At 57.0% G+C, this 25,712-nt stretch overlaps 3 protein-coding genes across 25 annotated transcripts in view; 1 reads left to right on the top strand and 2 right to left on the bottom strand.

Annotated features, from left to right (window-relative positions):
- The window catches only part of VPS9D1 (VPS9 domain containing 1), a 13,782-nt gene extending 9,414 nt beyond the window's left edge, over positions 1 to 4,368 (bottom strand). For 7 of the 8 annotated variants that reach the window (XR_004270682.1, XM_032284767.1, XM_032284766.1 and 4 more), the window contains exons 1-2: positions 3,944 to 4,368; positions 1,935 to 2,010 (exon numbers count right to left, since the gene is read on the bottom strand). Coding sequence is in view for 7 of the 8 variants with exons in the window: in XM_032284767.1 (XP_032140658.1) it covers positions 1,935 to 2,010; positions 3,944 to 4,042 (175 nt within the window). In the remaining variant the exon portion in view is untranslated. Of the gene's footprint in view, positions 1 to 1,934; positions 2,011 to 2,108; positions 2,804 to 3,943 lie in introns of those variants that run through there. The other variant, XM_032284764.1, reaches the window with a different exon arrangement.
- Positions 4,369 to 4,399: 31 nt separating this feature from the next.
- Positions 4,400 to 17,272, top strand: ZNF276 (zinc finger protein 276). Of its 2 annotated transcripts, none has more exons than XM_032284772.1 (11): positions 4,400 to 4,420; positions 5,536 to 5,836; positions 6,132 to 6,178; positions 6,262 to 6,711; positions 8,619 to 8,697; positions 10,445 to 10,528; positions 13,861 to 13,971; positions 14,049 to 14,124; positions 14,400 to 14,517; positions 16,508 to 16,607; positions 16,680 to 17,272. In XM_032284772.1, the coding sequence occupies exons 2-11, from the start codon at positions 5,553 to 5,555 to the stop codon at positions 16,948 to 16,950; spliced, it is 1,620 nt and encodes a 539-aa protein (XP_032140663.1). In that variant the 5' UTR covers positions 4,400 to 4,420; positions 5,536 to 5,552; the 3' UTR covers positions 16,951 to 17,272. The 2 variants fall into 2 exon arrangements, with proteins under 2 accessions (XP_032140663.1, XP_032140662.1); XM_032284771.1 differs by lacking the exon at positions 4,400 to 4,420 and adding an exon at positions 4,987 to 5,036.
- The window catches only part of FANCA (FA complementation group A), an 83,627-nt gene continuing 75,021 nt past the window's right edge, over positions 17,107 to 25,712 (bottom strand). For 12 of the 15 annotated variants that reach the window (XM_032284748.1, XM_032284752.1, XM_032284749.1 and 9 more), the window contains 9 exons: positions 24,808 to 24,867; positions 24,561 to 24,665; positions 23,485 to 23,597; positions 21,419 to 21,557; positions 19,400 to 19,462; positions 18,612 to 18,717; positions 18,110 to 18,185; positions 17,769 to 17,925; positions 17,413 to 17,642 (listed from right to left, as the gene is read on the bottom strand). In XM_032284748.1, the coding sequence (XP_032140639.1) occupies positions 17,433 to 17,642; positions 17,769 to 17,925; positions 18,110 to 18,185; positions 18,612 to 18,717; positions 19,400 to 19,462; positions 21,419 to 21,557; positions 23,485 to 23,597; positions 24,561 to 24,665; positions 24,808 to 24,867 (1,029 nt within the window). In that variant the 3' untranslated portion in view covers positions 17,413 to 17,432. Of the gene's footprint in view, positions 17,643 to 17,764; positions 17,926 to 18,109; positions 18,186 to 18,611; positions 18,718 to 19,399; positions 19,463 to 21,418; positions 21,558 to 23,484; positions 23,598 to 24,560; positions 24,666 to 24,807; positions 24,868 to 25,712 lie in introns of all 15 variants that reach the window. The other 3 variants (XR_004270680.1, XM_032284747.1, XM_032284751.1) reach the window with 3 other exon arrangements.

Raw genomic sequence — 25,712 nt, forward strand, 5'->3', positions numbered from 1 at the left:
CCCCCCCCCAACCGCTACTGACCCTGGGCCAGCCCCCAACCACTCATCTCTAATCACCTGCCCTGGTTTTACCTCATGACCCTGCTGAGTCCATGTGCCCCTCACGGAGGCCCATGAGAGCCTGGACCCTAAACAGGGCCTTTGCCGCTCACTCAGGGCCTCACGTGCAGCCGCAGCCCTCTGGGAAGGGGCCATTTCAGAGACAAGGACGTGCTGAGGGGAATCTCCTTGCCCATCTCCCACTGGCTGTGTGTACCCAAAGCCCCGCCTTCCCATGGGCTTGGCATGGAGCCCCTCTGCTCAGGACCATGGACATGCTCACGCAGTCCTTTTGCACGCTGTGACTTGCCCCTTGCCCCACCCACCTCCACACTGTGGGAGCTGCCTCTCTGCGACCCACCCCTGGACCCACCCCTGGACCCAGCACCCCAGCTCCTGACCCACCTCCCTGGGGCCTTTCACAGCAAACATGGCACTCCCGTTTTCTCGTCCCGCCCCCCGATTTAGCCCCCGACACCCCCGAAAACTGCCCTTACCCATCCCCATCGCCACCTTGCCAGATGCGGCGGGCCCCTGGAGTTCCTCTGTCTTCTGGGACGTTGCTCTCCCCATGGGATCCTCTGCCAGTCCTCCTCCCAACTCCTCAATCTTGGAGCCACAGAGCTCAGCCAAGCTCACAGCTCCCTACGAGCTCCCCTGACCTCTGTGCCCCTGCATCGAGTGGCTGCACTCCTCAAACTGAATGACTGAATGTGTTTGTTGTGGAACTTCCTTTTTTTTTTGGGATGGAGTTTCGCTCTTGTTACCCAGGCTAGAGCGCAATGGCGCGATCTCGGCTCACCGCAACCTCCGCCTCCTGGGTTCAGGCAATTCTCCTGCCTCAGCCTCCTGAGTACCTGGGATTACAGGCACGCACCACCATGCCCAGCCAATTTTTTTTTGTATTTTTAGTAGAGACGGGGTTTCACCGTGTTGATCAGGATGGTCTCGATCTCCTGACCTCGTGATCCACCCGCCTCGGCCTCCCAAAGTGCTGGGATTACAGGCTTGAGCCACCGCGCCCGGCGAACTTCCTTTTTTTGATATATATATTCTTTTTGTGTGTGAAGTAAGAACAATCATTGTGGAGCTTTCTACTGCCCCCTCGCCAGTCCGCGCCTGCAGTCTGCTGTGATCCACCTTCAAGGGACATTCCCAGGCCGCTTACTGCTCCCATCCCGGGTGGTCTGGCCACTGCCGTCCTCAGTCCTCACCTGAAGCTCCACTCCCAGGCTGGCCTCTCCCTCAAAGCTCAAAGCCTCTTCCAGTTTCCCTTCACACCAGAACGGCTCCAGTTCCACCCTAGGCAGGCACAGAGCCCCACCCTGCGCCTTTGATTTCAGGGCCTTTGCACGTTCCAGTGCTGGAATGCTGCCCCGCTTCTGTGCAGCCCACTGGAACCCATGTCTTCTCACATCCCAATCGCCACCTTACCCACAACACTGGCCCCTTCCTGTCACTATGTCACACTGAGTGCAGGCCAGTCCACCGGTCAGACTGGAAGGATACAGGAGATCCCCCAAGCCTGGTGCCCATCAAGGACTATGCTGCCCACAATTTGTCCAGCATGGAGGGAGTGGCAAGGCTGAGCCATATATATATATATATATTTTTTTTTTTTTTTGAGAGAGAGTTTTGCTCGTCGCCCAGGCTGGAATGCAATGGCATGATCTCCGCTCACTCCTGGGTTCAAGTAATTCTCCTGCCTCAGGCTCCCAAGCAGCTGGGATTACAGGCTCCTGCCACCATGCCCAGCTAATTTTTGTATTTTTAGTAGAGACAGGGGTTGCCCAGGTTGGTCTCCAACTCCTGACTTCAGGTGATCCGCCCACCTAGGCCTCCCAAAGTGCTGGGATGACAGTGAGTGAGCCAGTGCCCGGCTAGCCGAGCTGTACCTTTAGTGGTTTCCACTTCTTCCAGTAGCACCTGGGAGATATAGTGGATGCTCCTCAGGTATTCCGTGTATGCCTCCTGTGTTCAGGAAAGAGAAGTGGGTCAGGCCAGTGGAGGGGAGTGACTCCATCTCTCTTGCCTGGTGCACTTGTGGGATAAGCAAGGAACACCACCACCTGCTTATCTCTAAGCTGCACCCAGAGACACGTAGCCTTCAGTGAGGGGCTGCAGCTGGAAAGCCTCGGTGGTCTGATCAGTGGTGTCCTGCCCATGGCACAGGCAGTTCACAGCCCTCCAGACTTGGAAAGGAAGTGGGGGCCTGAGAGAGAGCCAGGGATGAGCTGGACTTCACTTCCTCCTCTCACTGCCTTTCTCTCCAGCACAGGAGCTGGGGTTCTCAATTAGTGGCCCGGGGAAGCGACTTCAGCAGCTTCTGTCATTTTTTACCCTGTGAAACTAGTTTCCTTCTTGTGCAACTCAAGGGCGATTCAATCAGTGGCTTAAAACATACTTCCTGAGAGGACACAGAGGAGTAATGCTGCAGGTTTTTTGATCACTTCCTGGCTTAATTTCTGAGAAATCCCTTTCCCAGAACCGGAGTTAAGTATTCCCCATGCACGCAGGAGCCTAGAACACTTGGCTGTTGTGTTTCAAGGCTGTGCGGCCCGCCTCCAGCAAGGCAAAGATCATCAGGAACACAGCGTGCTGTTTTTGTTTGTTTGTTTGTTTCAGTGGTTTTTGGAAACCACTAAAGGGACGGCGTAGGTGGCCGGGCACTGGCTCACTCACTGGCAACGGAGTGTCACTCTGTCGCCCAGGCTGCAGTGCAGTGGCGCAATCTCGGCTCACTGCAGCTGCCTCCCGGGCTCAAGCAATTCTCCTGCCTCAGCCTCTCCAGTAGCTGCGATTACGGGCGTGCGCCACCACCCTGGCTATTTTTGTATTTTAGAGATGGAGTTTAACCATGTGGGCCAGGATGGTCTCGATTTTTTTTTTTTTTGAGACAGAGTCTCGCACTGTCCCCCAGGCTGGAGTGCAGTGACGCGATCTCGGCTCATTGCAACCTCGCCTCCCGGGTTCAAGCAATTCTCCTGCCTCAGCCTCCCGAGTAGCTGGGATTACAGGGGTGCGCCACCACGCTCAGCTGATTTTTTTTGTATTTTTAGTAGAGACGGGGTTTCGGCCTGTTGGCCAGGATGGTCTCGATCTCTTGACCTCGTGGTCCGCCCGCCGGGGCCTCCCACAGTGCTGGGATGACAGGCGTGAGCCCCCGCGCCGGCAATACGGTGTGTTTTCGCTGTTTGATCCCTAGGCGTTAAGTCACCTATCGTTAACGAAGTCGGTGCCTCAGAGAGAAAGACAAACGTCATCCAGGCGGGAGTTCTGATGTGCGGGGGCCGCCGCCCTAAAAACCCGCTTGGGGAAAGCAGCAGATCCGGGAAGGAGGCGTCTCCTGGGCACAGGCGGGCTCCTTCCCTCCTCGGGCGGCCGGCGTGGCGGCGCCGGCTCCTCACCTTGGCCTCGGCCCGGCGCGGGCGCGGACCACCCCTCGGCCTGCGCTGCCCTCCCGGGGCCCCGGGAGGCGACGGCACACAGCGTCGCCGGGGAGCCGGCCTGCGGCCGCCTCGGGAGGCCGCCCCTCGGAGGCCGCCCCGGGGCAGCCGCACCGGATCCGCACGAGCGCGGGCGCCGCCCGCCACCCGGGGTCCGGAGGGTCGCCCGGGCCCGCCCCGCGTCCCCCGCACAGGTGCAGCCCGGCCCGGAGGCACCGGCGCGGCCACGGGAGGGGAGGCGAGGCGGCGGGCGCTGCGCTGCCCAAGGTCACCGCGCGCGGCCCGGGCGACGCCCGCCGCGCCCCGCCCCACCCTCGCCCGGGAACCGCGGTCCGGGGTCCCTGCTGGCGCCCGCCCCCGCGCCCCCAGCCCGCGCCGGCCCCGTCCTCGCCCTCCGGGGGCGGGGGTCTCTCCAGGGGCCACCCCGGCGGCCAAGCCCCGCCCCCGCCCCGCCTCACCCGGGGCCGGTTGCCGGCGTCCAACTCGATGGCCCCGTTGGCCAGCTTCATGGCGCTCTGCAGCGGCTTCACCGTGCCGTCCCCGGCCGCAGCGGCCATGACGCCGGGCGGGGCAGGCGGCGGCGGCGGCGGAGGGGCGGGGCAGGCGGGCGGGATCCCGGAACGCAGCGGGCGCGGGTGCGGAAGCCGCCGGAGCAGCGGACCGCCGGAAGGCAGGCGAGCGCACTTCCGGCCGCGGGCCCCGCCGCGCGTACTTCAGGTCCCGCGGGTGTCAACGGCGGGAGCGACGCATCTCGGGCGGCTCCTCCAGACGGGGCGGGCGAGAAGGGTCCCTCCCGGAGCTGCCCTGGGCGTCTAACCGCGGCAGCCAGGCCTCCCTCTCCGTGAGACCCCGGCTTCCCTCTCGCCCGCCCGCCCGCCACCTGCGCGCCGCCGCGTCGCCTCGGCCGGCGCCCGCCCGCGCCCACGTCCCCCACGGTAGGAGGCGGGGCGGACCCGGTTGCCTCTGCTTGGAGGGCTCGTCGGGAGGTCTCGGCGAGCCCCTCCGCTCAGTGCCCCGCCCCAGGCCCGCGCCCCGTGGGCGGCAGCGGCGGGCAGAGGGGGCAGCCCTCGGGCCGGAGAGGGGAGCGCTGCGAGCGGGGGTGCGGGCCCCGCGGGTGGAACCTCGGCCGGCGGGGTCCCGCCCCGTCCCCCCTCGCGCCCCGCCCCTCGCCCGCCTCGCTTCCAGCGCGCCTGGAGGACCGGACGCTGGTCCTCGGGAACCTCGAGCCGGGCCGAGCCGGGCCGAGCCGGGCCGAGCGGGGCCGAGCGGGGCCGAGCGGGGCCGGGCAGCACCCGGCAGCACCCGGCAGCACCCGCGGGGTCCGGTGGCGTCCGTTCTCCGCTGCTGTGAAGCGGGACCGGCTGGGGCGCTTCCTGTCCGCTGGGGCGGGCCGGCAGCGCGGAGCGTCGGGCGGCGGCGGCGGCGACGGCTGGGCTCGGGGCCGCCCCTCCCGCAGCGGCGGGCCGAGGGTGGGCGGGGCGGCGGCGCGGCGCGCCTGGGGCCCGGCGGGGGCCTGCGGGGACGCGGGCGAGGACGGCACGGACGAGGCAGGTGCGTCCGGGCCCGGACGGGGCGGGCGGGGGTCGCGGCGGGGACCGCGGGTGGGCGGAGTTGCCCGGAAGCCGGCGCGGCCTCGGCGCGCGCGCTCCGTCCGAAGGGACCCGGCGTGAGAGGCGCCGTCGCCGCGGGCAGGTCGCCCTCCCCGGCCTCGGGTCCTGTCGGGAGCAGGAGAGGAGGTGGCGGCGTCCGCACTGGGCAGGCGGGAAGCCGCTGCGTTTCCTGGAGAGCGCAGCGCCTGCCCCGGGCGCGCGGTCGCGGGGAGGAGGGTGCAGCTCCAGGCTTCACTCGCGAGGTCGCTTCGCCCTGGCGGCCTTCAGAGCTCTTTGGAAGACGTCCTGGACCAGCGGCCACGTCACCCGCAGGGCGGCTGTCTGTCCCGGGGCCTTGTGGAGGGCGGTGCGGGCATGGCGCTCGGACCGAGTCCAGGACACCCCGCGCTCAGGAGCCGCCTCCTTTGCGTGCTGCTAATATTTCCTGCCGCTCTGTGCAGCAGGCCAGGCTGTCACTATGGGGCACTGTCGCCTCTGCCACGGAAAGTTTTCCTCGAGAAGCCTGCGCAGCATCTCCGAGAGGGCGCCCGGAGCCAGCGTGGAGAGGCCGTCTGCAGGGGAGCGCGTCCTCGTCAGGGACTTCCAGCGCCTGCTGGGCGTGGCTGTCCGCCAGGACCCCAGCTTATCTCAGTTTGTCTGCAAGAGCTGCCACACCCAGTTCTACCAGTGCCACAGCCTCCTCAAGTCCTTCCTGCAGAGGATCAATGTCTCCCCGACGGGCCACCGGAAGCCTTGTGCAAGGTACGCTCTAGCCTGTTTAGGTCACGTTCAGGTCGTCAGCACTGTGGAGTGACACGTGCTGAGAGAGGGACAAGGGCGAGCCTCGGCGGGAGCCTCTGGGTGGGGGAATGGGCCATGCCCAGCTCAGCGCAAATACCCTGGGACCGATGTGAGCGAGCCGGGGGAGCTGCGGGGAGGGGAGAGGAGAGGGTTCCCTGTGGGGACCGCTGGTTTGAGACCTCAAGAGGCTCCTGTATGGGGAGCGCCGTGAGTCTTCGCCTGCTGGTCCTGCTCATGGCCACACTGATCTTTGCAGGGTCGGTGCCCAGCCCCCAACAGGGGCAGAGGAGGGAGCGTGTCTGGGTGAGTCCTCCCCCGGTGGATGGTGGACGGTGGGCTGGGTGTTGGCCAGCCATGGAACTGACATCTCTGTTGACTCTCTGCAGTGGATCTGATCACATCGAGCCCCCAGTGCCTGCACGGCTTGGTGGGGTGGGTGCACGGACATGCGGCCAGCTGCAGGGCCCTGCCCCACCTTCAGAGGACGCTGTCCTCTGAGTACTGTGGCATCATCCAGGCCGTGTGGGGCTGTGACCAGGGCCACGACTACACCATGGACTCCAGCTCTAGCTGCAAGGCCTTCTTGCTGGACAGTACACTGGCAGTCAGGTGGCCATGGGACAAGGAGACGGTGCCACGGCTGCCCCAGCACCGAGGCTGCAACCCTGGGGCCGCCCCTCAAACCTCCCAGGGCAGAGGGACAGGGACCCCAGTGGGGCCTGAGACCAGGACCCTGCCCGGCACAGACACGGCCCAGCCTCCTTCAGAGAGCAACCCGGCAGGGCCCAGGCGGGGCTTCCCACCTCAACCAAGCCTGCCCCTCTTCGGGGCCCCAGGTAGGAGGCACCTCATGCCAGTGCTAGACCAGGATCTGTGCTCCTCCACGGGGCAGGGTTTTCGGCAGAAAATGGATATCTCCACTGCTCTGGGTGGTGGCTGTGGTGTGGTGTCAGAGGGGCCGGGGGGGTTTGGGGCTTCTGCCTGCGGCAGCTTACCACATCCAAAGAGCAGGGAGGGGTGGCCAGCCTATCTCATGAGCAGAGCTCAGTTCCTGCAGTTTCCGTAGAGACACGTGTTCATTAGCTGTCTAGTCTTTAAGCCTGTGCTTGGAGCTGAGGGGACTGAGGAAGAGAATAATGGAGCCTTGTCTGTGGACGTGGGGGAGAGAGCGGCCACTGCCTTTGTAGCTGCTGCCCTGGGCCAGCTGCAGGTCATTTCCTGGCACTCAGACAGTTGCCTGGTGGTGCCCTGGTGTGGGCCATGGTGGCGCAGCTTTCTCTGCTGACAGGCTGAGGGGAAATACAGAGCTCTTGTTTGGGCCCCAGAACCCTCAGCACCGTGGGCTGGTGCGGCTGCTCCTGGATGTTGTGTTAGGAGGGCCGCGGCCAGTTTCCCACCAACCTCTCGCCCTGCGTGTGCTCTGTGCACCTGTCCCACCTGGGCACTTAGCTCTGACCTTGAGTCCTCAGTGGAGCTCCCAAAAATCGCAGCTACATGTAATCCCAACACTTTGGTAGGCTGAGGCGGGCAGATCACTTAAGGTCAGGAGATCAAGACCAGCTTGGCCAACATGGTGAAACCCCATCTCTGCTAAAAATACAAAAACTAGCGGGGTGTGGTGGCGTGCACCTGTAATCCAGCTACTTTGGAGGCTGAGGCATGAGAATTACTTGAGCCTGGGAGGTGGAGGTTGCAGTAAGCTGAGATTGGACCACTGCACTCCAGCAAGACTATCCCAAAACAGAGTAAGACTCTGTCCTAAGCAAAAATGCAGCTGCCTGAGATGGCTAAGATGATTCAGCTGGATACGGTGCACAAATGAGATGGTGTGGTTCAGGGGGCCTCGGGGATGGGGCAGGGTTGTGAGTGTCACATCTTAGAATTGCTTGGCTTTTTAAACTTGTGTGCAGTACATTGAGAACAATAGTTTTTAATACTTAAAATAAGTAGAGATGGGGCTCTCATTATTTTGCTCAGGCTGGTCTTGAATTCCTGGCTTCAAGTGATCCTCTTGCCTCGGCCTCCCAAAGTGCTGGGATTATAGGCGTGAACCACTGCACCCGGCCAAGGGAACAGTAATTTTTTTTTTTAAGTAAGTTCCCATACTTTTCTGATACTTATTTATTTATTAATTTGAAACAGAGTCTTACTTTTATCGCCCAGGCTTTAGTACTGTGGTGTGATTGTGGCTCACTGCAACCTCTGCCCCTCGGGTTCAGGCACTATTCCTGGTTCAGCCTCCTGAGTAGCTGGGATTACAGGCACCTGCCACCATGCCCGGCTATTTGTTCTATTTTTAGTAGAGACGGGGTTTCACCATGTTTGTCAGGCTGGTCTCCAACTCCTGACCTCGGGTGATCCTCCCTCCTCGGTCACCCAGAGTACTGGGATTACAGGCGTGAGCCACCATGCCTGGCCAACAACGGTAATTTTTTAAATGTCTCAGAACATCCCCCAGGTCCAGGCTATGTGAGGAGGACTAGACCTGAGTCTGTGGAAGAACTGGGCTTTCTGGTTCTGCTGCTCTTGGGGGTTCTGATGCTTGCTGCTGCCTGTGCGCTTCTGGATGTGGGGCTGGTAGGATCAGAGGCCACGTAGCACCCTTGGCAGGGATGGGGCCAAGGTCGGGGGAACTTGAAGGTGGGGGACCCCAGGCTCCCTTCTAGTCAAGTCGTGCCTCCTTGCAGGTGAGGCCTTTCTGTGTTCCACGTGGGTAACGGGAGCCTTGTTCTTTGTTTCTCAGGGCAGTTGGGTGAGAAGCAGGTTCCATCTTCAACCTCGGATGATCGGGTAAAAGACGAGTTCAGTGACCTTTCTGAGGGGTGAGAGAAGAGTGGGTTTAAATAGCCTAAAATTTCTTCTTCAAAAACTAAACAGCCATCGCAGGGGCCGGCTGTCCATGTCATGGTTGGGATGTGCCTCCTCTCGAGGTGGGAGGAGAGGAGTGGCTGGGGAGCTTCCGAGGCTTCTTGTCCCTGATTACTGGCTTCCTAGGTGCCACAGGACCCCCTAGACCTGGTGCAGCTCCAGAGGGAGCCTGATAGGGTTTCTAACCCAGAGCAGCACAGAAATGAGCTTGTTGAAACCACCCTGTGGCTGGGTCCTTGGTTACCGCTACTCCTTTAAGGCCATAGTTTTGTGTTTGCTCCAGATGTTTCTAGAGTTGAGAAAGCCTGACTAGCCCTTGAATATGACACTGTTGTGACCTCAAGCAGAGGCTTCCTGAGGTGGTGGTTGTGGACAGGACTTCTCAGAAGGGACCCCATCAGTGTCTGTGAGCTCCTTGGGAATCCCCTGCTTCTCAGCCAAGCGGCACTCAGGGCAGCTGTGCCGGACAGGGGTTCACACCCTTTCCACCTTCCCCTGTAAACCTTGGCTGCAAAGCAGACATACCTGATCCAAATGAGGACAGCCCAATTTTGGGGGCAATCCCAGTGGGGTGTCCAGTGATGAAATCCTGGAAGTACCAGGAGGCATCTGTGGTGGCTGAGGCTGCCCCCAAGACCACCAGGAGATGAAATTGCAACTCACGTTTTAGGATGAAGGCCACAATTTTTTTTTTTTTTCTTCTTTTGTAAATTTTTTTTTTTAGACTGTCACTTTTTTTTTTTGAGACGGAGTTTCACTCACGTTACCCAGGCTGCTGGAGTGCAATGGCGCAATCTCAGCTCACCGCAACCTCTGCTTCCTGGGTTGAGGCAATTCTCCTGCCTCAGCCTTCTGAGTAGCTGGGATTACAGGCACGCACCACCATGCCCAGCTAATTTTTTGTATTTTTAGTAGAGACTGGGTTTCACCATGTTGACCAGGATGGTCTTGATCTCTTGAGCTTGTGATCCACCCGCCTGGGCCTCCCAAAGTGCTGGGATTACAGGCTTGAGCCACCGCGCCCGGCCATTAGACTGTCACTCTTTTGCCCAGGCTGGAGTGTTGTGGCGTGATCTCAGCCCACTGCAAACTCCACCTCCCTGGTACAGGCAATTCTCCTGCCTCAGCCTTCTGAGGAGCTGGGATTACAGGCATGTGCCACCGTGCCCGGCTAATTTTTGTGTTTTTAATAGAGACGGGGTTTCACAGTGTTGGCCAGGCTGGTCTCAAACTCCTGACTTCAGGTGATCTACCTCCCTCAGCCTCCCAGAGTGCTTGGATAACACGTGTGAGCCACAACACCGGCTGCTTTTGTGAACTTAGAAGTGGCTGATGGCAAACCCATTAGCTGCATTAAGGGTTCACAATTACAGGTGAGGTGCTCGGTTTCTGAGTCTGCTTATCAGGAAGCCCCCTTTGCAAGGCTCTAGCCCTTCCAGACTGCGGTGGAAAGGGCTTTTTCCAAGACCAGGGTCCGGGTGCCTGGAGCGCCTGGCTTGTGGGGGATTGCTGGCTTGTGAGCCCAGCTTGCCCTTTGTGTTTGGAAATGGGATTGGAAATTTGGAGATTTTAGACTTCTGAAGACAATTTCAGAAGAACTGAAACGGGGGACATGGGGGTCCACGTGGTGTCTTTAGGCAGGAAGTCTTGCGGCTTTGTCACTGCCCAGGGCTTTGCTGAAGAGTCTCTCTTAATTCCTAGAGACTTCCTGAGTGAAGACGAAAACGACAAGAAGCAAAATGCGCAGTCTTCAGACGAGTCCTTTGAGCCGTACCCAGAACGGAAGTGAGTGAGTCTGGTGGAGGCATCACGTGTGTGATCTAGACACCCGCCTCAACACTGGAGGGGCAGGGGAGGCAGAGCCTCCACTCCCTGCCGTGTCTACCCTCAGTTCACTCTTTGTGGCCGGATCTCCCGAGCACAGTCAAATGTGGCCTCCAATCTGTGAGCTGGGAGGCAGGGGGAGGGGCAGGTGAGAAGGTGGGTCCTCCTGCCTCAGGTTCCCAGCAATGGATGGCAGGGGTTCCCTTTGACAAAACCTAGCCTTGCTTCACAAGGCGGCTCTTGCGTCCCTTCTGCCAGTCCTATTCTGGGTTCACACCAGTGTCCCCCTGGAACTGCCAGCCCACCGTCTGTCATCCTCCCAGCTCTGACCCTGTCGTTGACCTCCCTAGCCAGGCAGCCATGGTTTACTTTATTATTAATTAATTATTTTTTTTGAGACGCAGTTTTGCTCTTGTCGCCCAGGCTGGAGTGCAATGGCGCGATCTCGGCTCACTGCAACCTCCGCCTCCTGGGTTCAGGCAATTCTCCTGCCTCAGCCTCCTGAGTAGCTGGGATTACAGGCACGTGCCACCATGCCCAGCTAATTTTTTGTATTTTTAGTAGAGACGGGGTTTCACCATGTTGACCAGCATGGTCTCGATCTCTTGACCTCGTGATCCACCCGCCTCGGCCTCCCAAAGTGCTGGGATTACAGGCGTGAGCCACCACGCCCGGCCGGTTTACTTTATTGTTGAATCACTTCTGTGACCTTGCTTTGACCTTCCGTTTTTGGGGATTCGTGTTTTCTTTCTTCAGTTAGGACACAGGCCTTGATAGTGAGGGCTGCTTCTCACTTGTGCTGTTTCTTTGCAACCCTGTACCCAGGAATACCCAGAACACTCCCAGGTAGTTGGTGGCTGACCCAGTCCCTTTCCTTAGCATTTCACAGTCCAAAACAAAGATGCAGAGAGCAGGCGGCTCTGAGTACCATGGGAGGCAAGAGAGCCCTGCATCGAAGACTGAGAGGTCACCTGCCGGTTTCACTTATGAAAAGAGAAACAGGAGTGTGGGAGGCCTGGAGAAGGCGGGGTGGGGCCAGGGGGGCTCCGGCGGCCTCAGCGTGGACAGAAAACCTGTCAGGCCTAGAGAAGGTGCCCCGGGGGTCCCTACCCTCGGGTTTGTTCCCAGGAATCATGGCTGCTGTTGAAGCCCATACTCCCTGTCCTGTGACCTCCCCCGGCTGAGTCTGAATCCCAGGACACCCGAGAATGTGTGTCTATGGCTTGCTGCCCAGAAGGTCTGTGGCCATTGGTGTGAGGAGGGCTGGGAGCTGGGATGGGAGGGTACAGGAGAGCCCTTTTTCCAGATTGAGGCAGGTTCAGGAAGGGAGGGTCTTCTCTGCTGAGCCCCTGCTGCTGTGTCATTAGGCCCCTTGGAACTCCAGCAGTGCAAGTGCGGCAAAGATGTGCTTTGGAACAGAGACACGAGGCATGTTTTAAGAGGCTGCTAGTAAAATGAGTGAGTTGAGCGGAAACTGCTCTGTTCAGGAGGCAGGGCTGGGTGGAAGCACACGTGGCCTCCTGACTGTGGCAAGTGCCAGGGCATGTGGCTCCTCAGCTGCTACAGTGAGACCCCTTGGGAACCTAGAGAGGCGTCTGCACAGCCCCCAGCCCATGTGCCACCTTGCAGTCGTCTTGCTGCTGGCCGTAGAGTTCTAGCAGGCATGCCTGCCTGGGTCCTCAGCCGGGGGCAGGTGAGAAGGGACCTCAGTGATGTGTTCATTGGGGCTCTGGTTGCAGCCCGCGGTTGTGTCATCGTGGTGAAAGGACTGACGAGCAGCGGTGAGGCCTGAGCACGGTCCACCCCTGTGCGGGAGGACTCCCATCCCAAACCCGAGGGCACAGAGGCTACAGGTGGTCTGAAGCCTCCTGTGCCTAGGAAGTAAGTGGTCATTGTGGGAGCAGCGTGCCAGTCACTCTCAAACAAGGCAGGGCAGGTGAAGGGACATGTGGCTAGGTCGGGGAGAGAAGGGGCAGCAGTACGTCCACAGTCCTTTTCAGTGCACTCTCTAGAGAAGGGCAGTTAGAGACAGGGTCTCACGCTGTTGTCCAGGCTGCACTGCACCGGCATGGTCACGGCTGATGGCAGCCTTGTGCGTCAGGCCATCCTCCCACCTCGGCCTCCCAAAGTGCTGGGATCAGCAGTGGAGCCACTGCCGTGTGAATTACTTTTTGTTGCTATTGTGCATCGGTTGTTTTCTTTCTTTTGGTTGTTGATGGATAGTAGGTAGAAACATAATTGGGTTTTGTGTATGGATTTTGCATTCTGCCACTTTGCTGAAATCACGTTTTTTGTATGTCGATCTTTTAGGGTTTTCTACATACAAGGTCATGTCATTTGTGAATACAATTTTTCTGCAAGTGTTTTTTGTTTCTTGCCCGGTTAGTCTGGCTAGGGTCTCCAGTACTGTGCTGAGTAGCAGCGGTCAGATAATCCTCGTCTTCTTCCTGATCTCAGAGAAAGAGCTTTTAGTCTTTCAGCATCCAGTGTGATGGCTGCTGTGGGTGTTTCACGTAGAGCCTTTACCATGGTCAGGAATCTCCCTTTTGTTCCCGACAGAGATTTCCTTAATTATCTGGATCCAAAAGGCAGACACAAGCCTGTCCCCCTTTAAGTCTCCGATATACACATATGGGAAGTTGCTGCATTTGCTGGCCCCTCAGGGACCTGCCAGAGCAACTAAATTGGCACGGCCCTAAAGTTTTGGAGGACAAGATCTCCTGCCCACCATGGCCCCAGCCAGCAGCTCCAGGAACACAGGCTGGGCTCCCTGCAGGGGAGGCAGGGCTGAGGAAGGGGGGTGGCAGCTGCTGTGTGCTTGCTTCCTGGGGGAACAGCACCTCTTCCTCTGAAACCCTGCCTGGGTGCCTTGAGCTTGGAATCAGGCTCTCAGGTTCTCAGAGTGGATTCTGAGCTCTTTTCTAGCGTGAGGGTGTTTTGGTGAGGAGTGGCCCCCAGAGCATCCCTGTTGTGCCGTCTTTCCTGATAGCTCCAGTTTTGGGTTTGGTGTGTAGAATGGGGTGAAGCTTCAGTTCTGAGAACTCACCCATGTAGCAAGCAGGTCGCTCCATGGACTTGTGCCCTGCTCCCTGGCTTTCTGCTACGTTTGCTCCTGAGGCCTCCTTGCCAGAGTCGCTCTGGCTTCGGTGGCTACGGTTAGATTTGGGGGCTAGTCAGCACAGAACCAACTCCCTCAGGGAAGCTTCAGAAAAACCATCTCTTATGCTGGAGGACAGGCAAGAAATGTTTGCAGAGATCAGAAGCCACTGAATATGGGAACCTCTTTTTTTCAGGGCCTCTGGTAAGAAGACTGAAAGCAAAGAAGCCAAGAAGTCTGAAGAACCAAGAATTCGGAAGAAGCCCGGACCCAAGCCGGGGTGGAAAAAGAAGCTTCGTTGTGAGAGGTGAGGCCTGGAGTGCGGGGCTTGCCCCCCCCCCCCCCCCGTCGGGGCTGAGGCTTCATGCATGGTGTTTGTTCCAGGGAGGAGCTTCCCACCATCTATAAGTGTCCTTACCAGGGCTGCACGGCTGTGTACCGAGGCGCCGATGGCATGAAGGTGAGCAATGATGGTGCCTGACCGGGGCCTGGCAGCTGTCAGTGTGACCTGACTCAGACTTGTGCCCAAGGAGGCTCATGACCTAGACTAATGGCAACATCCGAGGGGTAGGTGTGGGCCCAGACTTTGACTGGAGATACCCCCTGGGGGTCCAGAAGTTTGGTGAAGCTGTGGAGCCAGTGGTGTCTCCGGAGGAGTTGGGTCAGCAGTCTACCCGAGGGCCCTTGGGGCTTGGCCCAGGTGAGGCTGAGGATCTCACTGAGTCTCTTTTGCAGAAGCACATCAAGGAGCACCACGAGGAGGTCCGGGAGCGGCCCTGCCCCCACCCGGGCTGCAACAAGGTTTTCATGATCGACCGCTACCTGCAGCGCCACGTGAAGCTCATCCATACAGGTGCTGCCGCGGACGCGTGACACCCACCCCTGCCCCAGGAGTTGGGTGGCTAAAGGCCTCGGGTGCTCACAAGTCACGTAGGTAGATGAAGGCTAGAGTAGGGGTCTGTGACTCTGCCGTTCCCCATGATGGAAGGAATTCCCAGATTCCCAGCAGTTTCTCAAAACTGATACATTTTTCTTAACATGGAGTCTTGCTGTCACCCAGACTAAAAAGGGGTGTGATCTTAGCTCACTCTAACCTCTGCCTCCCGGGTTCAAGTGATTCTTCCGCCTCAGCTGCCCGAGTAGCTGGGATGACAGGCGCCTGCCATAAAGCCCAGCTAGCTTTTGTTTTAGCAGAGACGGTTTCACCATGTTGGCCAGGCTGGTCTCAGACTGAAGCTTGGGCAGGTTTGAACTGTGTGCACCCATGTACCTGTGGTCAGGAACTCGAATCCCTGATATACAGAGGGCCGCGTTTTCATATGTGCAGGCTCTGTGGGGTGTTTGTAGTATGAGCAGATTTTGGTATTGGTAAGGGGGGGTCCTCGGTGCAGCCCGAGACCCCTGAAGAGGCAGCTGAGGACAACTGTGTATTGATCCCTAAATATGTAGTTTTGCTTGGTTTTGAGCTTTTTAAAGAACAATTTATTGCAGAAAGTATTTTCTCATTAGGATTTATTTTTATTGCTGGATCACCTTGTGGATTTCAGTGAAGCCACTTTCCTGGCACCTGCCATGTTGGCTGAGTGTTCTCCCCCATCTCTGCTGATGGCACTCGTTCCCTTGGCTTTGGTTATTCAGACTCTCCGCCTGACATCAGGCTGGGTGTGGTGGCTTACGCCTGTCATCTCAACATTTTGGGGGCTGAGGCAGAAGATTGTTGGAGGCCAGGAGTTTGAAACCAGCCTGGGCAACACAGTGAGACCCCATCTCTACCAAAAGTTTTATTATTATTTATTGATTGAGATAGAGTCTAACTCTGTTGCCCAGGCTGGAGTGCAGTGGCACTATCTTAGCTCACTGCAACCTCCACGCCTCCCTGGTTCAAGTGAGTCTCCTGTCTCAGCCTCCTCTCCCGAGTAGTTAAGATTATAGGCACCCGATGCCATGCCTTTTTTTTTTTTTTTTAAAGTAGCGAAGTGGGTTTTGCTATGTTGGCCAGGCTGGTCAAACTCCTGACCTGAGGTGATTCACGCTCACCTCGGCCTCCCAAAGTGCTGGGATTACAGGTGTGAGCCACCAGGCCCCGGCCCCCAATGTTTTTTAATTAGCAGGGTGTAGCTGGGAGGCTGAGGCAAGAGATCAGTTAAATCTGGGGGTTCGAGGTGATAGTGAGCCATTATTGTACGACTGCACCCCAGCCTGGGCAACTGAGTAAGCAAGACTCAAGTCTTTTTTTTTTTTTCTGAAGTGGAACAGCATAGAGTAAGACCTCAGGGTAAGGTTTACCTCAGAAAAGTCTGTCTTGCTCAGCTATTTCAGGCTTGACAGATATGTGGACAGCATAGGGTGAGCGAGTATGCATGTCCAGACATGGAGCAAGTAAGGCCATGCATACCGAGTATGGCCCCTCTCACAGCTTCAAGAAGTTGTGGTCAAGGAAATAGGTGGCTTCTGAATTTCCTTTAAAAACCATCCTTAAGGCCGGGCGTGGTGGCTCACACCTGTAATCCAAGCACTTTGGAGGCCAAGGCGGGCGGATCACCTGAGGTCGGGAGTTCAAGCCCTGCCTGACCAACATGGCGAAACTCCATCTTAAAAAAAAAACTGTCCTTAAATGTATATGGCTGATGATGGGGAAGACCTAGCCGTGTGATGGTCCTGTCAAGCAATTTACTTATTAATAAATTAGGCCTCAGAGACCCCTTGCTTGTTCCTACCACATGTTGAAGTGTGATCCTCTCAGCTGTGATGTTTTAGACTGCCATTCCCCACGCCACCGCGCCCCCCTCCACCGGGCAGTTGGAGCATCAGGGGCCTGTACTCACTGGACTCTGCTCTCTCAGAGGTGCGGAACTACATCTGTGACGAGTGTGGACAGACCTTCAAGCAGCGGAAGCACCTCCTCGTCCACCAGATGCGACATTCGGGAGCCAAGCCTTTGCAGTAAGTGTGAGCCCGGCCCGCCCCAGGGCTGCGGCTGGCCCAACCACCTTCTCACGTGCCTCTGTCCCTCAGGTGTGAGGTCTGTGGGTTCCAGTGCAGGCAGCGGGCATCCCTCAAGTACCACATGACCAAACACAAGGCTGAGACTGAGCTGGACTTTGCCTGTGACCAGTGTGGCCGGCGGTTTGAGAAGGCCCACAACCTCAACGTGCACATGTCCATGGTGCACCCACTGACACAGACCCAGGACAAGGCCCTGCCCCTGGAGGCAGAGCCACCCCCCGGGCCACCTAGCCCCTCTGGAACTGCAGAGGGCCAGGCGGTGAAGCCCGAGCCCACCTGAGGACAGCAGTGAGGATGGGACCCATAGCAGCCTGGACTCTGCAGGGCCGTGTCAGCCTCACCGACTTCCTGTGAAGCCCTGTAGGAGGGTCAGAGGATGTGGCCCAGCTTTGGTGGTGCAGGCGGGCTTGGGGTACAGATCAAGTAGCCTTTCTCTGCTCTGGGACCAGTGGTTTATTTTCCTACAAACACTGAAGTGACTTTGGGCCAGGCAGTTTATAAATAATGGATTCCTTTTCCCCACTAAAGCAATTGAGGAGATTCATCATCCACTCTTCAGTGCAACAGGAGCTCCATGTTACACTTGTAATAAATTATTTACAAAGGAGCGGGGCTGGTGTGCACTGGCAGGTCCTGTCAGAAGACATGAGGCTCCCGGTGCAGGTCAGTGTCAGGCGCAGCCTGCTGCCTGCTCCGGAGGGCAGCGCTCAGTTCCGGGTCGCAGTCTCCACGATGAGCCAGCAGCTGGGAGAGAGCAGGGACTCAGCCCACAGGGGAGGGGTGCTGGCAGGACAGCGGAGTCATGCTGCCCGCCAGGCGGGCCCATGGCCCAGGCAGCTGGGAATTCTCACGTCCCCAAGGTGGGCAGCTTGACATTACCTCTGTTATGTGTGAGAAGTTCTTTTTCGGGCACCGAGGTATTAACTGCAGCAGAAAAAGGCGAGCTTTTGTTATCAGATCAACAGGGTCGCCCTAAAGAGAGTAACAGGCAAAATCACACCTTGGAAGGCATACTGAGACGGGGCTGGTGTCCCCCCTCCCATCTGCATGCTGCACCTCAGGTGGGGGAGCTCCCCTGGAGATGGGACTGGCACCTGCCTGACCCTGGAGCTCGAGGCTTCTGCCAGCTGGAGGTGAAACTGTGCTCGTATCCCCAGCCACAAAGAGTTGGACCAGCTTCAGGTACATGTCGACAGCAACACACAGGAAGGCCTCTTCCCTCATGGCTGCGTCTTCGTGGAAGTTGGAGAGAAGACTAGAGGTAAAGACATGGTTACAGGTGATATCAGGGTACACCTGCTCATTGGTGGGGCAGAGGCACAGGCCACCTTTCCCATCTGGTGGGAGACCCATAGGGGCTAAGATAGGGGTCTGGGAAACACTGCCCGCCCCCCCCCCCCCCCCCCCCCCCCCCCGACCACACACGGCTGTGTAGTTACCTGTAGAAGGCGAAAGGCAGCAGCCTGGAGTGCTGATCCGGGGCCACGCGGAGGAGGAGGCACCCCAGCCTGGTGTCTGCAACACCAAGAGGTGGTTCAGACAATTCTGGACATCTCTGCCTCTTAGCAGTGCTGGGGGACACCCCTAGGATGGGAATGTGTGCTCTAGGAGGCTTGGCTAGGGTCATGGTGTGGGGTGAACAGCCTGAGCTGAGGACACCTGGGCACCTGTCAGCAATTGGGGGAAGACGGGTGGGGGGGTCACCCTCCTGCAGGAGAGCGGGGGTGCGGGGCAGAGTGAGGCAGTGTCCACAACAGGCCTGTGAGTCCTAGGGTTGACCAGTGAACCGGTAAAGTTATCTTACTGCTCTGAACAAGAAATGGAGCTTACCAACTAAGACAGAGGATAAACTCAAAAATGAATTTGCGAAGTGAACCTCAAGGAGGGCCCGTTCGTTTGAAAGTTGCCTCTGAAAAGAGCAGTGCTCCGTGTTTTTCTTACCACTCTCTGTCAACTGAAAGAGCGCCAGCCAGGATATCTTCCTCTTCTCTAAACACTCGAGGACTGCAGCACAAACATCCAAAGCCTTGAGTGGGCCCAGGGCGCTCTGTAAACCGTGCAAGAGGAACACTGAGAAGGGCCGACCTGCTGTGCTCACGTGGGTGGGGGAGTATGGCCCTCCTCACAGAAGGCATTTCCCCAGTGCTTACTGGAAGTCTTAGAACTGGTGACGACCTACAAAAGATAGCACAGGGGTCTGTGGACGGAAGGGGCTCACACACCAGGCCGCCATATCACGTCCTGAAATCAATGTGAAAAGAAAGGCCCACGGGCCGGATGCAGTGGCTCATGCCTGTGGTCCCCCAACCCTCTGAAAGCCCGAAGAGGAGCAGATCACTGAGGGCAGTTCAAGACCAGCCTGGAAACACAGTGAAACTTGGTCTCGTCTCTAAAAAATACAAAAATTAGCTGGGCTTCATGGCGCATGCCTGTAATCCTAGACAGCAACTCAACAGGCTGAGAAAAGAGAATAGTCTGGACCCAGGAGGCAGAAATTGCAGCGAGCCAACACTGTGCCAGTGTAGTCCAACCTGGGTAACAGAGCGAGACTGTCTCAAAAAAAAAAAAAAAACAAGAAAGGCCCATGGCCTGGGAATTCTCATACTTCTGCAAACATAGGGAGCTTCTGAGCTGCTATGGAAATCCTGACTTCAGGCAGCGAGCTTCCAAGCCAGCCCCTGCCTGGCGCACACAGGAGAGGACACCTTAGCTGGTAAGGTCTGACTTACGTTCGGGGTCAGATGTGACGACAGCAGGCCCATCAAGGAGAAGAAGAAAAGGAAAACCAATAGCTGCCAAGAAAGATGTGCACTTATTACTGTTACATTAAAATGACATGTACTGTGATTGCAAATAAGGTCGACACATAAATTTCTCTTTAACTGAATCTTTTTACATCTAGGCCATAAATCCTTTAAGTGGATCTTAGAAAACTTTCCAGTCACTTTTTAAAGAGAGAGCTTAATTGAGAATTACTACTGACTGGGTCATTTCACACTTGCCTTTAAACATAGAAAGAGGGGGTGCTGCAGACTCCTTGGCTGTGTGTGGGGTCCCAATCCTTGGGCAGGTATCTGTGGACACTGTCCTCTCCGCACAGTAGGGCCTCAAGGCTGTGGAGCCACTAAAATTCCTTCTAACAAAAGTCCACAGGCAACCTGACAACATACTCAGAAGAACCCTAACTCCTGGAGTGTTGTTAAAAATCGCCAAAACCCTTGGCTGTGCCATGGGTCCAGCTTTCCGCTGGTGTGAGCACTACGCTGATGCAGAGCCTGTGTGTGTGACCATGGGCTGGGCACAGGGGACCGCTCAGTCCAGCTCTCTTGTGGGATGCTAGCTTCAGTTCTTGTTGTACCCACACCACCCCTGGCTCCCTACATGGAGGGCCATGTGGGTGTCACTGGCCTGGCAGGGGTAGTCAGGCTTTCCAGGGTGCGGCGATCAGGTGGGCACTGGGTCTGAGTCCAGCATAGTCTCTGGCCTGGAATTTGCAGCAGCCTTTTCTTCTGTTCCCTTCCCCATACCTATGGCTAAAGAGTCCCATCCTTTCTGCCGCTTGTCCCCCAGCACCCCAGCTCTGAGCTGCCTCACTGCAAGCTTATCAGGGCTGTCCCTCAGCAGCATGAACAAAGACGACACCACTTGAAGACTGACAGCTAACACTGGGCTGTGATGACGAAGAGCCTAAATAAAAGCACTTCGAGCCTGGGCAACAGAGGGAGACGCCCCCCACCACCTCCCTTATTATTTTTTTGAGGTGGCGTTTCGTTCTTGCCCAGGCTGGAGCGCAATGGTGTGATCTGGGCTCACTGCAACCTCCACCTCCTGGGTTCAAGCAATTCTGACTCAGCCTCCTGAGTAGCTGGGATTACAGGCATGCACCACCACGTCCAGCTAATTTTGAATTTTTAGTAGAGATGAGGTTTCTCCATGTTGGTCAGGCTGGTCTCGAACTCCTGACCTCAGGTGATCCGCCCACCTCGGCCTCCCAAAGTGCTGGGATTATAGGCCTGAGCCACTGTGCCTGGCCTTTTCTTTTTTCTTTTTATTTTTTTGAGACAGTCTTGCTACAGGGCAGGGACAGGATCTTGGCTCACTGTAGCCTCCGCTGCCCAGGTTCAAGAGATTCTCCTGCCTCAGCCTCCCGAGTGGTTTTACAGGCTACAGGATTACAGGCATGTGCCACCAAGGCCGGCTGATTTTTTTTATTTTTAGTAGAGACAAGGTTTCACCATGTTGGCCAGGCTGGTCTTGAACTCCTGACCTCAGGTGGTCTGCCCACCTCGGGGCCTCCCAAAATGTTGAGATTATAGGCGTGAGCCATCGCACCCGGCCTAGAGACCCTCATCTCTCCGAGACCCTCTCATCTCTTAAAAAATTTAAAAACTTAGCTAGGCATGGTGGTACACACCTGTTGTCCCAGCGACTCCAGAGGCTGAGCCCGGAGGATGGCTTGAGCCCAGGACAAAGAGGCTTCAGTGAGCTATGATTGCACCACTGCACTCCAGCCTGGACGAGAGAGACTCTGTCTCAAAAATAAGTAGATGGATATAAGCATTTCAAAAAATGAAATCTATTTTTACCAAACTTGAGACTCGGTCTTTTTCATTTCCAAATAATGTGACAAGAACTCCAAGCCTCCTATTTGTCATTAGAAAAACACAGTTCATCAGGCAAACCCAGAGAAATAGCACTGACTAAAACCAAGCTTGCGAGAGAAGAAAGAAAAGAATTTCTTATCTTGCCTCCTCTCTCTCGCAGTCCAACTTTTTGAGCTGGGTCCGGACATTTTCTTCCCCGACTTGTTGAACTGCAAAGTACAGTGCAGCAGCTGAGAGCCAGGCTGGGTTGGGTGCCTGGGGGGTGGCATCAGGAGAGAGGAAACTGGAACAGAGAGAAGGTGGTCATTGCAGGGCTTTACGGCCACACCACAGATGCCAACTCCTTATTCCCAGCTGTCACAATGCCTCCTGTACACCTCTGGGGCTCGCCTTGCCATCAGAGGATGCAGAAGGTCATCAGGCCATCAGAAACAAGGTCTGCATCCCTACACACCTCAGGTCCACCTGAGTCTGGGCAGGTGCTGGTGCTGCCCCCACAGCTCCTACTGACTCCAGGAGGGAGTGGGCAGGGCCTGTCCACCTTACCCTGTGTTCTTGGGCCCCAGCTGCCTAAGTTTTAGAAGAAGAGGCCTCAGTTCTCCATGCCTGGCCCTGTGACTGGATCAGGCATTCCCTCCTGGAACAGAGAACAAAGGACCACCTGGCTCTGACCCCACTGTGGTGTCAGACAGTTTTCTAGCCAGTTAAAAAATTGGCAGGAGACTGGGCATCATGGCTCACACCTATATAATCCCAGCACTTCGGGAGGCTGAGGCAGGTGGATCAAAAGGTCAGGAGTTTGGGGTTTGAGACCAGCATGACCAACATGGTGAAACCCCACCTCTATAAAAATACAAAAATGAACCAGGAGTGGTGGTGTGTGCCTGTAATCCCAGCTACTCAGCAGGCAGAAGAATCGCCTGAACCTGGAAGGCGGAGGTTGCTGTGAACCGAGATGGTGTCACTGCACTCCAGCCCAGGGCAGTACATTAATGAAACATGATGCTGTGGTTTGAGAAACATCAAATAAGCTGGGCATGGTGGTTCACGCCTGTAATCTTAGCACTCTGGGAGGGTCACTTAAGCCCAGGAGTTCCAGACCAGCCTGGGCAACTCAGTGAGACTCAATCTCAAAACATCACAACAGGGCCGGGCGCGGTGACTCACGCTTTAATCCCAGCACTCTGGGAAGCCAAGGCGGGCGGATCACTTGAGGGAGTTTCATTCTTGTCGCCCGGGCTGGAGCACAGTCTCAGCTCACTGCAGCCTCCGCCTCCCAGGTCGAACAATTTTCCTGCCACAGCCCCTGAGTACCTGGGACTACAGGTGCCCGCCACCACATCCAGCTAATTTCATTTTTAGCAGAGATGGAGTTTCACCATGTTGGCCAGGCTGGTCTCAAACTCCTGACCTCAGGTGATTCACCTGCTTTGGCCTCCCAAAGTGCTGGGATTACAGGCGTGTGCCACCATTCCCAGCTCTTCTGTTTTACAAGCAGGCTGTGAGCAGCTGAATCCTGAGGGGACCCAGCGTGGCATCAGGGGATCAAAACAGTGAAAAAGGATGGTGTTCTCCAAGGAGGCTGGATGGGGACTAGCAATATCCTCTGTGACCCCCTAGGAACACGCACCCAGATTCAGGAGGTGGAGAGGCCATCACCTGTCGTCCCCCAGGAGGGTGAGTTAGTCCAGAATGCACCAAGAGCTCAGCAGTTTCCAAGGACCCATGAATATGGGACTGGGGTCCACAGGTCAGAGTAGGCTGAGAATCTGCACCCTGAGGTCCCAATGACACTGACCCCCAGCACGAGGCTGACTCTGGGAGCCCACGTCAGGTGTAAGAGGAAGGGGAGCAGGTGAGGAGGAATCATTCTCGAGCTCCTCACTGGGACGGGCCTGCCAGAGGCCGGTTATGTTATTTTTTTCCCAAAGACTGAGGCTCGCTGTATTGCTCACGGGAGTGCAGTGGTGTGATCTCAGCTCCCTGCAACCTCTGCCTCCTGGGTTCAAGCGATTCTCCTACCTCAGCCTCCCGGGTAGCTGGGATTACAGGTACCCACCATCAATGACAGCTCAGTTCTTTTCTCCCTGCTCCCACGAGAGGCTGCCCATGCCCCTTCTCTCAAGCAACCTAGGGTGTCCAGGGACAACACCGAACAGGTCCCAAAGTGCATCTGGGCATGCATGCCTCGGGCCGCCACCCACACGTACTCGCTGGCAAACTGGCGGCCTTCTTGCAGCCTCTGCAGCTCCCGGGGCAGTGGGCTCTTGCAGCGTCTCCTCCACTGGCAGAGCAGCACAGGCTCCAGGCTTGGCCACCACAACTAGAGAGAGAGAGCACCAGGACACAGATGAGGGCGGCTGAGATGGACATGCCTCCAATGCCACAGCCACGAGGAGCCCGCAGCGCTCCTACCAGCCACCATGGGCCCACACTCACCCTGCGCTTTGGAACTCCAAAGCCAGTATCTTTTACCTCAATGAAGGGTCAACACTGTTGTGAGGCATGATTACCCACACTCACGGAAGAAGGGGAATTAGGAAAGGAAGAGCCTGGCCCAACGCAGCAGTGAAGCAACCACACCGCCCCTGAGCTGGGCGTGCCTTGTCCTTGGACGTCCTCAGCTGAGAGCTGGCATTCTAAATACAGAAGAGTTCATTTCTAGTGAATTCCACCAACTGAGCTACAACTCGGGGGAAATGTCAGCCTACTTGAGGAGTTCCCTGGGGAACATGCTGTGCTCCTTGAAGAAAAAAACCCTCACGTCCCTGATGACAAGTCTTCAGGACGAAGTGAGCCACCGAGGTAGTGAGGGAAGCGCTGACTCTTCCCCCATGCCCGGGACCCCGGGATGTTACGGGAGCCTGTGAGCTCTGGCGGGAACTGAGGTGAAGTCTCTGCTCCGAATTCCGTAGTCAGGCGCAAGTGAGCACAGGCAGCCACCGATAGCCTCCAGCCAACGTGTAACCCAAAACCGTGAACCAACAGGCCCCACGCACAAATGGACACAAAGGTGCCTGTGGGGTCTGAGCGGGGTCCACGGGGAGAAGTCATGAGGGTTCCCAAGGTGTCTGCGGTGGGGGCTGGGACAGTTCTGGGAACTCAGGACGCTCGGCACTGATCTGCTGGGAGCTGACATCTTTAACTGTGGCCTCGGAGTCTCCTGACACATTTTTCTCTGGGATTATAACACCCAAGATGGAAAAGAGCTGGAGAGAAGCCAGAGCAGCCACACAGTCCCCCACTCAGGCCCAAAGCAAAACATCTGAGAAGACAGCGGGCCTACCACAGCAGAGGTCAAAATTAAGGGGCATTTCGTCTGGCACTCAGCCAACATCAAGTCGACCATCAGAGAAGGGTCTCTGCTCCGCAGACTGGCGTTCAGGAGACCCTGCAGGAGAGAACACAGCAGGAGCTCAGTGGTTTGCCAGGACCCGTGACCAGCAGAGCGTAAGAACCTGCAGGACCCTGATAGGAGGATCCACCCACAGGGCGCTGAGAAGGCCCTGGGAGGGGCTGAGGGACCAGCTTACCCTGAAGAAGTGGGCAGTGATGTCCTGCGTCAGGGCGCCTCTGTGGGAGCAGATGTTTCTCTGTAAAAGAGTTCAGGGAAAGAAAAAGGCCACAGGTAGAGAGCTGAGACCAGCGTGCAGAGACGCTGCTGGGTGGATTCGGTTGTGAGAGAAACACTCCCTGAGGCTTGGCAGAGGCGACCATGGATGGCACACCTGGCTGACCTGACCTGGAGCCCTGGCCATGCTGTCCTCCCTGTGCAGCCAGCTCCTGCAGCCCGAACAGTCTGTAGGCTCCAGAAGAAGGCAGGGAGGCACAAGTGGCTGCAGGGACAGGACGCACTGGGGCCCAGACGTCGTATTGCCGAGGACAATAGCTCCACTGCCCAGCCATCCTCTGGTTCCTCTGTCCTTCGCTAACCAAGTGCTGCCCATGGTGTTTTCCTGTCTGTCTGCTGTCATGTGCCATTCTGAGAACTTTCCAAAAAATAGCCTTTCATAAGAATTCAAAGGAAACTATGGTGATTTTCTCAAAGCTTCCACTGGTCTCATCTCCTCTGCTTTTCTTGTCACATTTTAAAGTGACAAGGAAAGGGGCTACACAAGGCGGGGCACGGTGGCTTACAGCTGTGATCCCAGCACTTTGGGAGGCTGAGGTGGGTGGATCATGAGGTCAGGAGTTCGAGACCAGCCTGACCAACATGGTGAAACCCCGTCTCTACTAAAAATACAAAAATTAGCTGGGTGTGGTGGCGCATGCCTGTAATCTCAGCAACTCAGGAGGCTGAGCAGGGGAATTACTTGAACCCAGGAGGCGGAGGTTGCAGTGAGCCGAGATCGCACCACTGCACTCCAACCTGGGTGACAGAGCGAGACCCCATCTCAAAAAAAAAAAAAAAAAAAAAAAAAAAAAAAAGGTGCTACAT

The sequence above is a fragment of the Sapajus apella genome, unplaced genomic scaffold (assembly GCF_009761245.1).
Source record: "Sapajus apella isolate SASKATOON/1434 unplaced genomic scaffold, GSC_monkey_1.0 scaffold15, whole genome shotgun sequence".
NCBI lineage: Eukaryota > Metazoa > Chordata > Mammalia > Primates > Cebidae > Sapajus > Sapajus apella.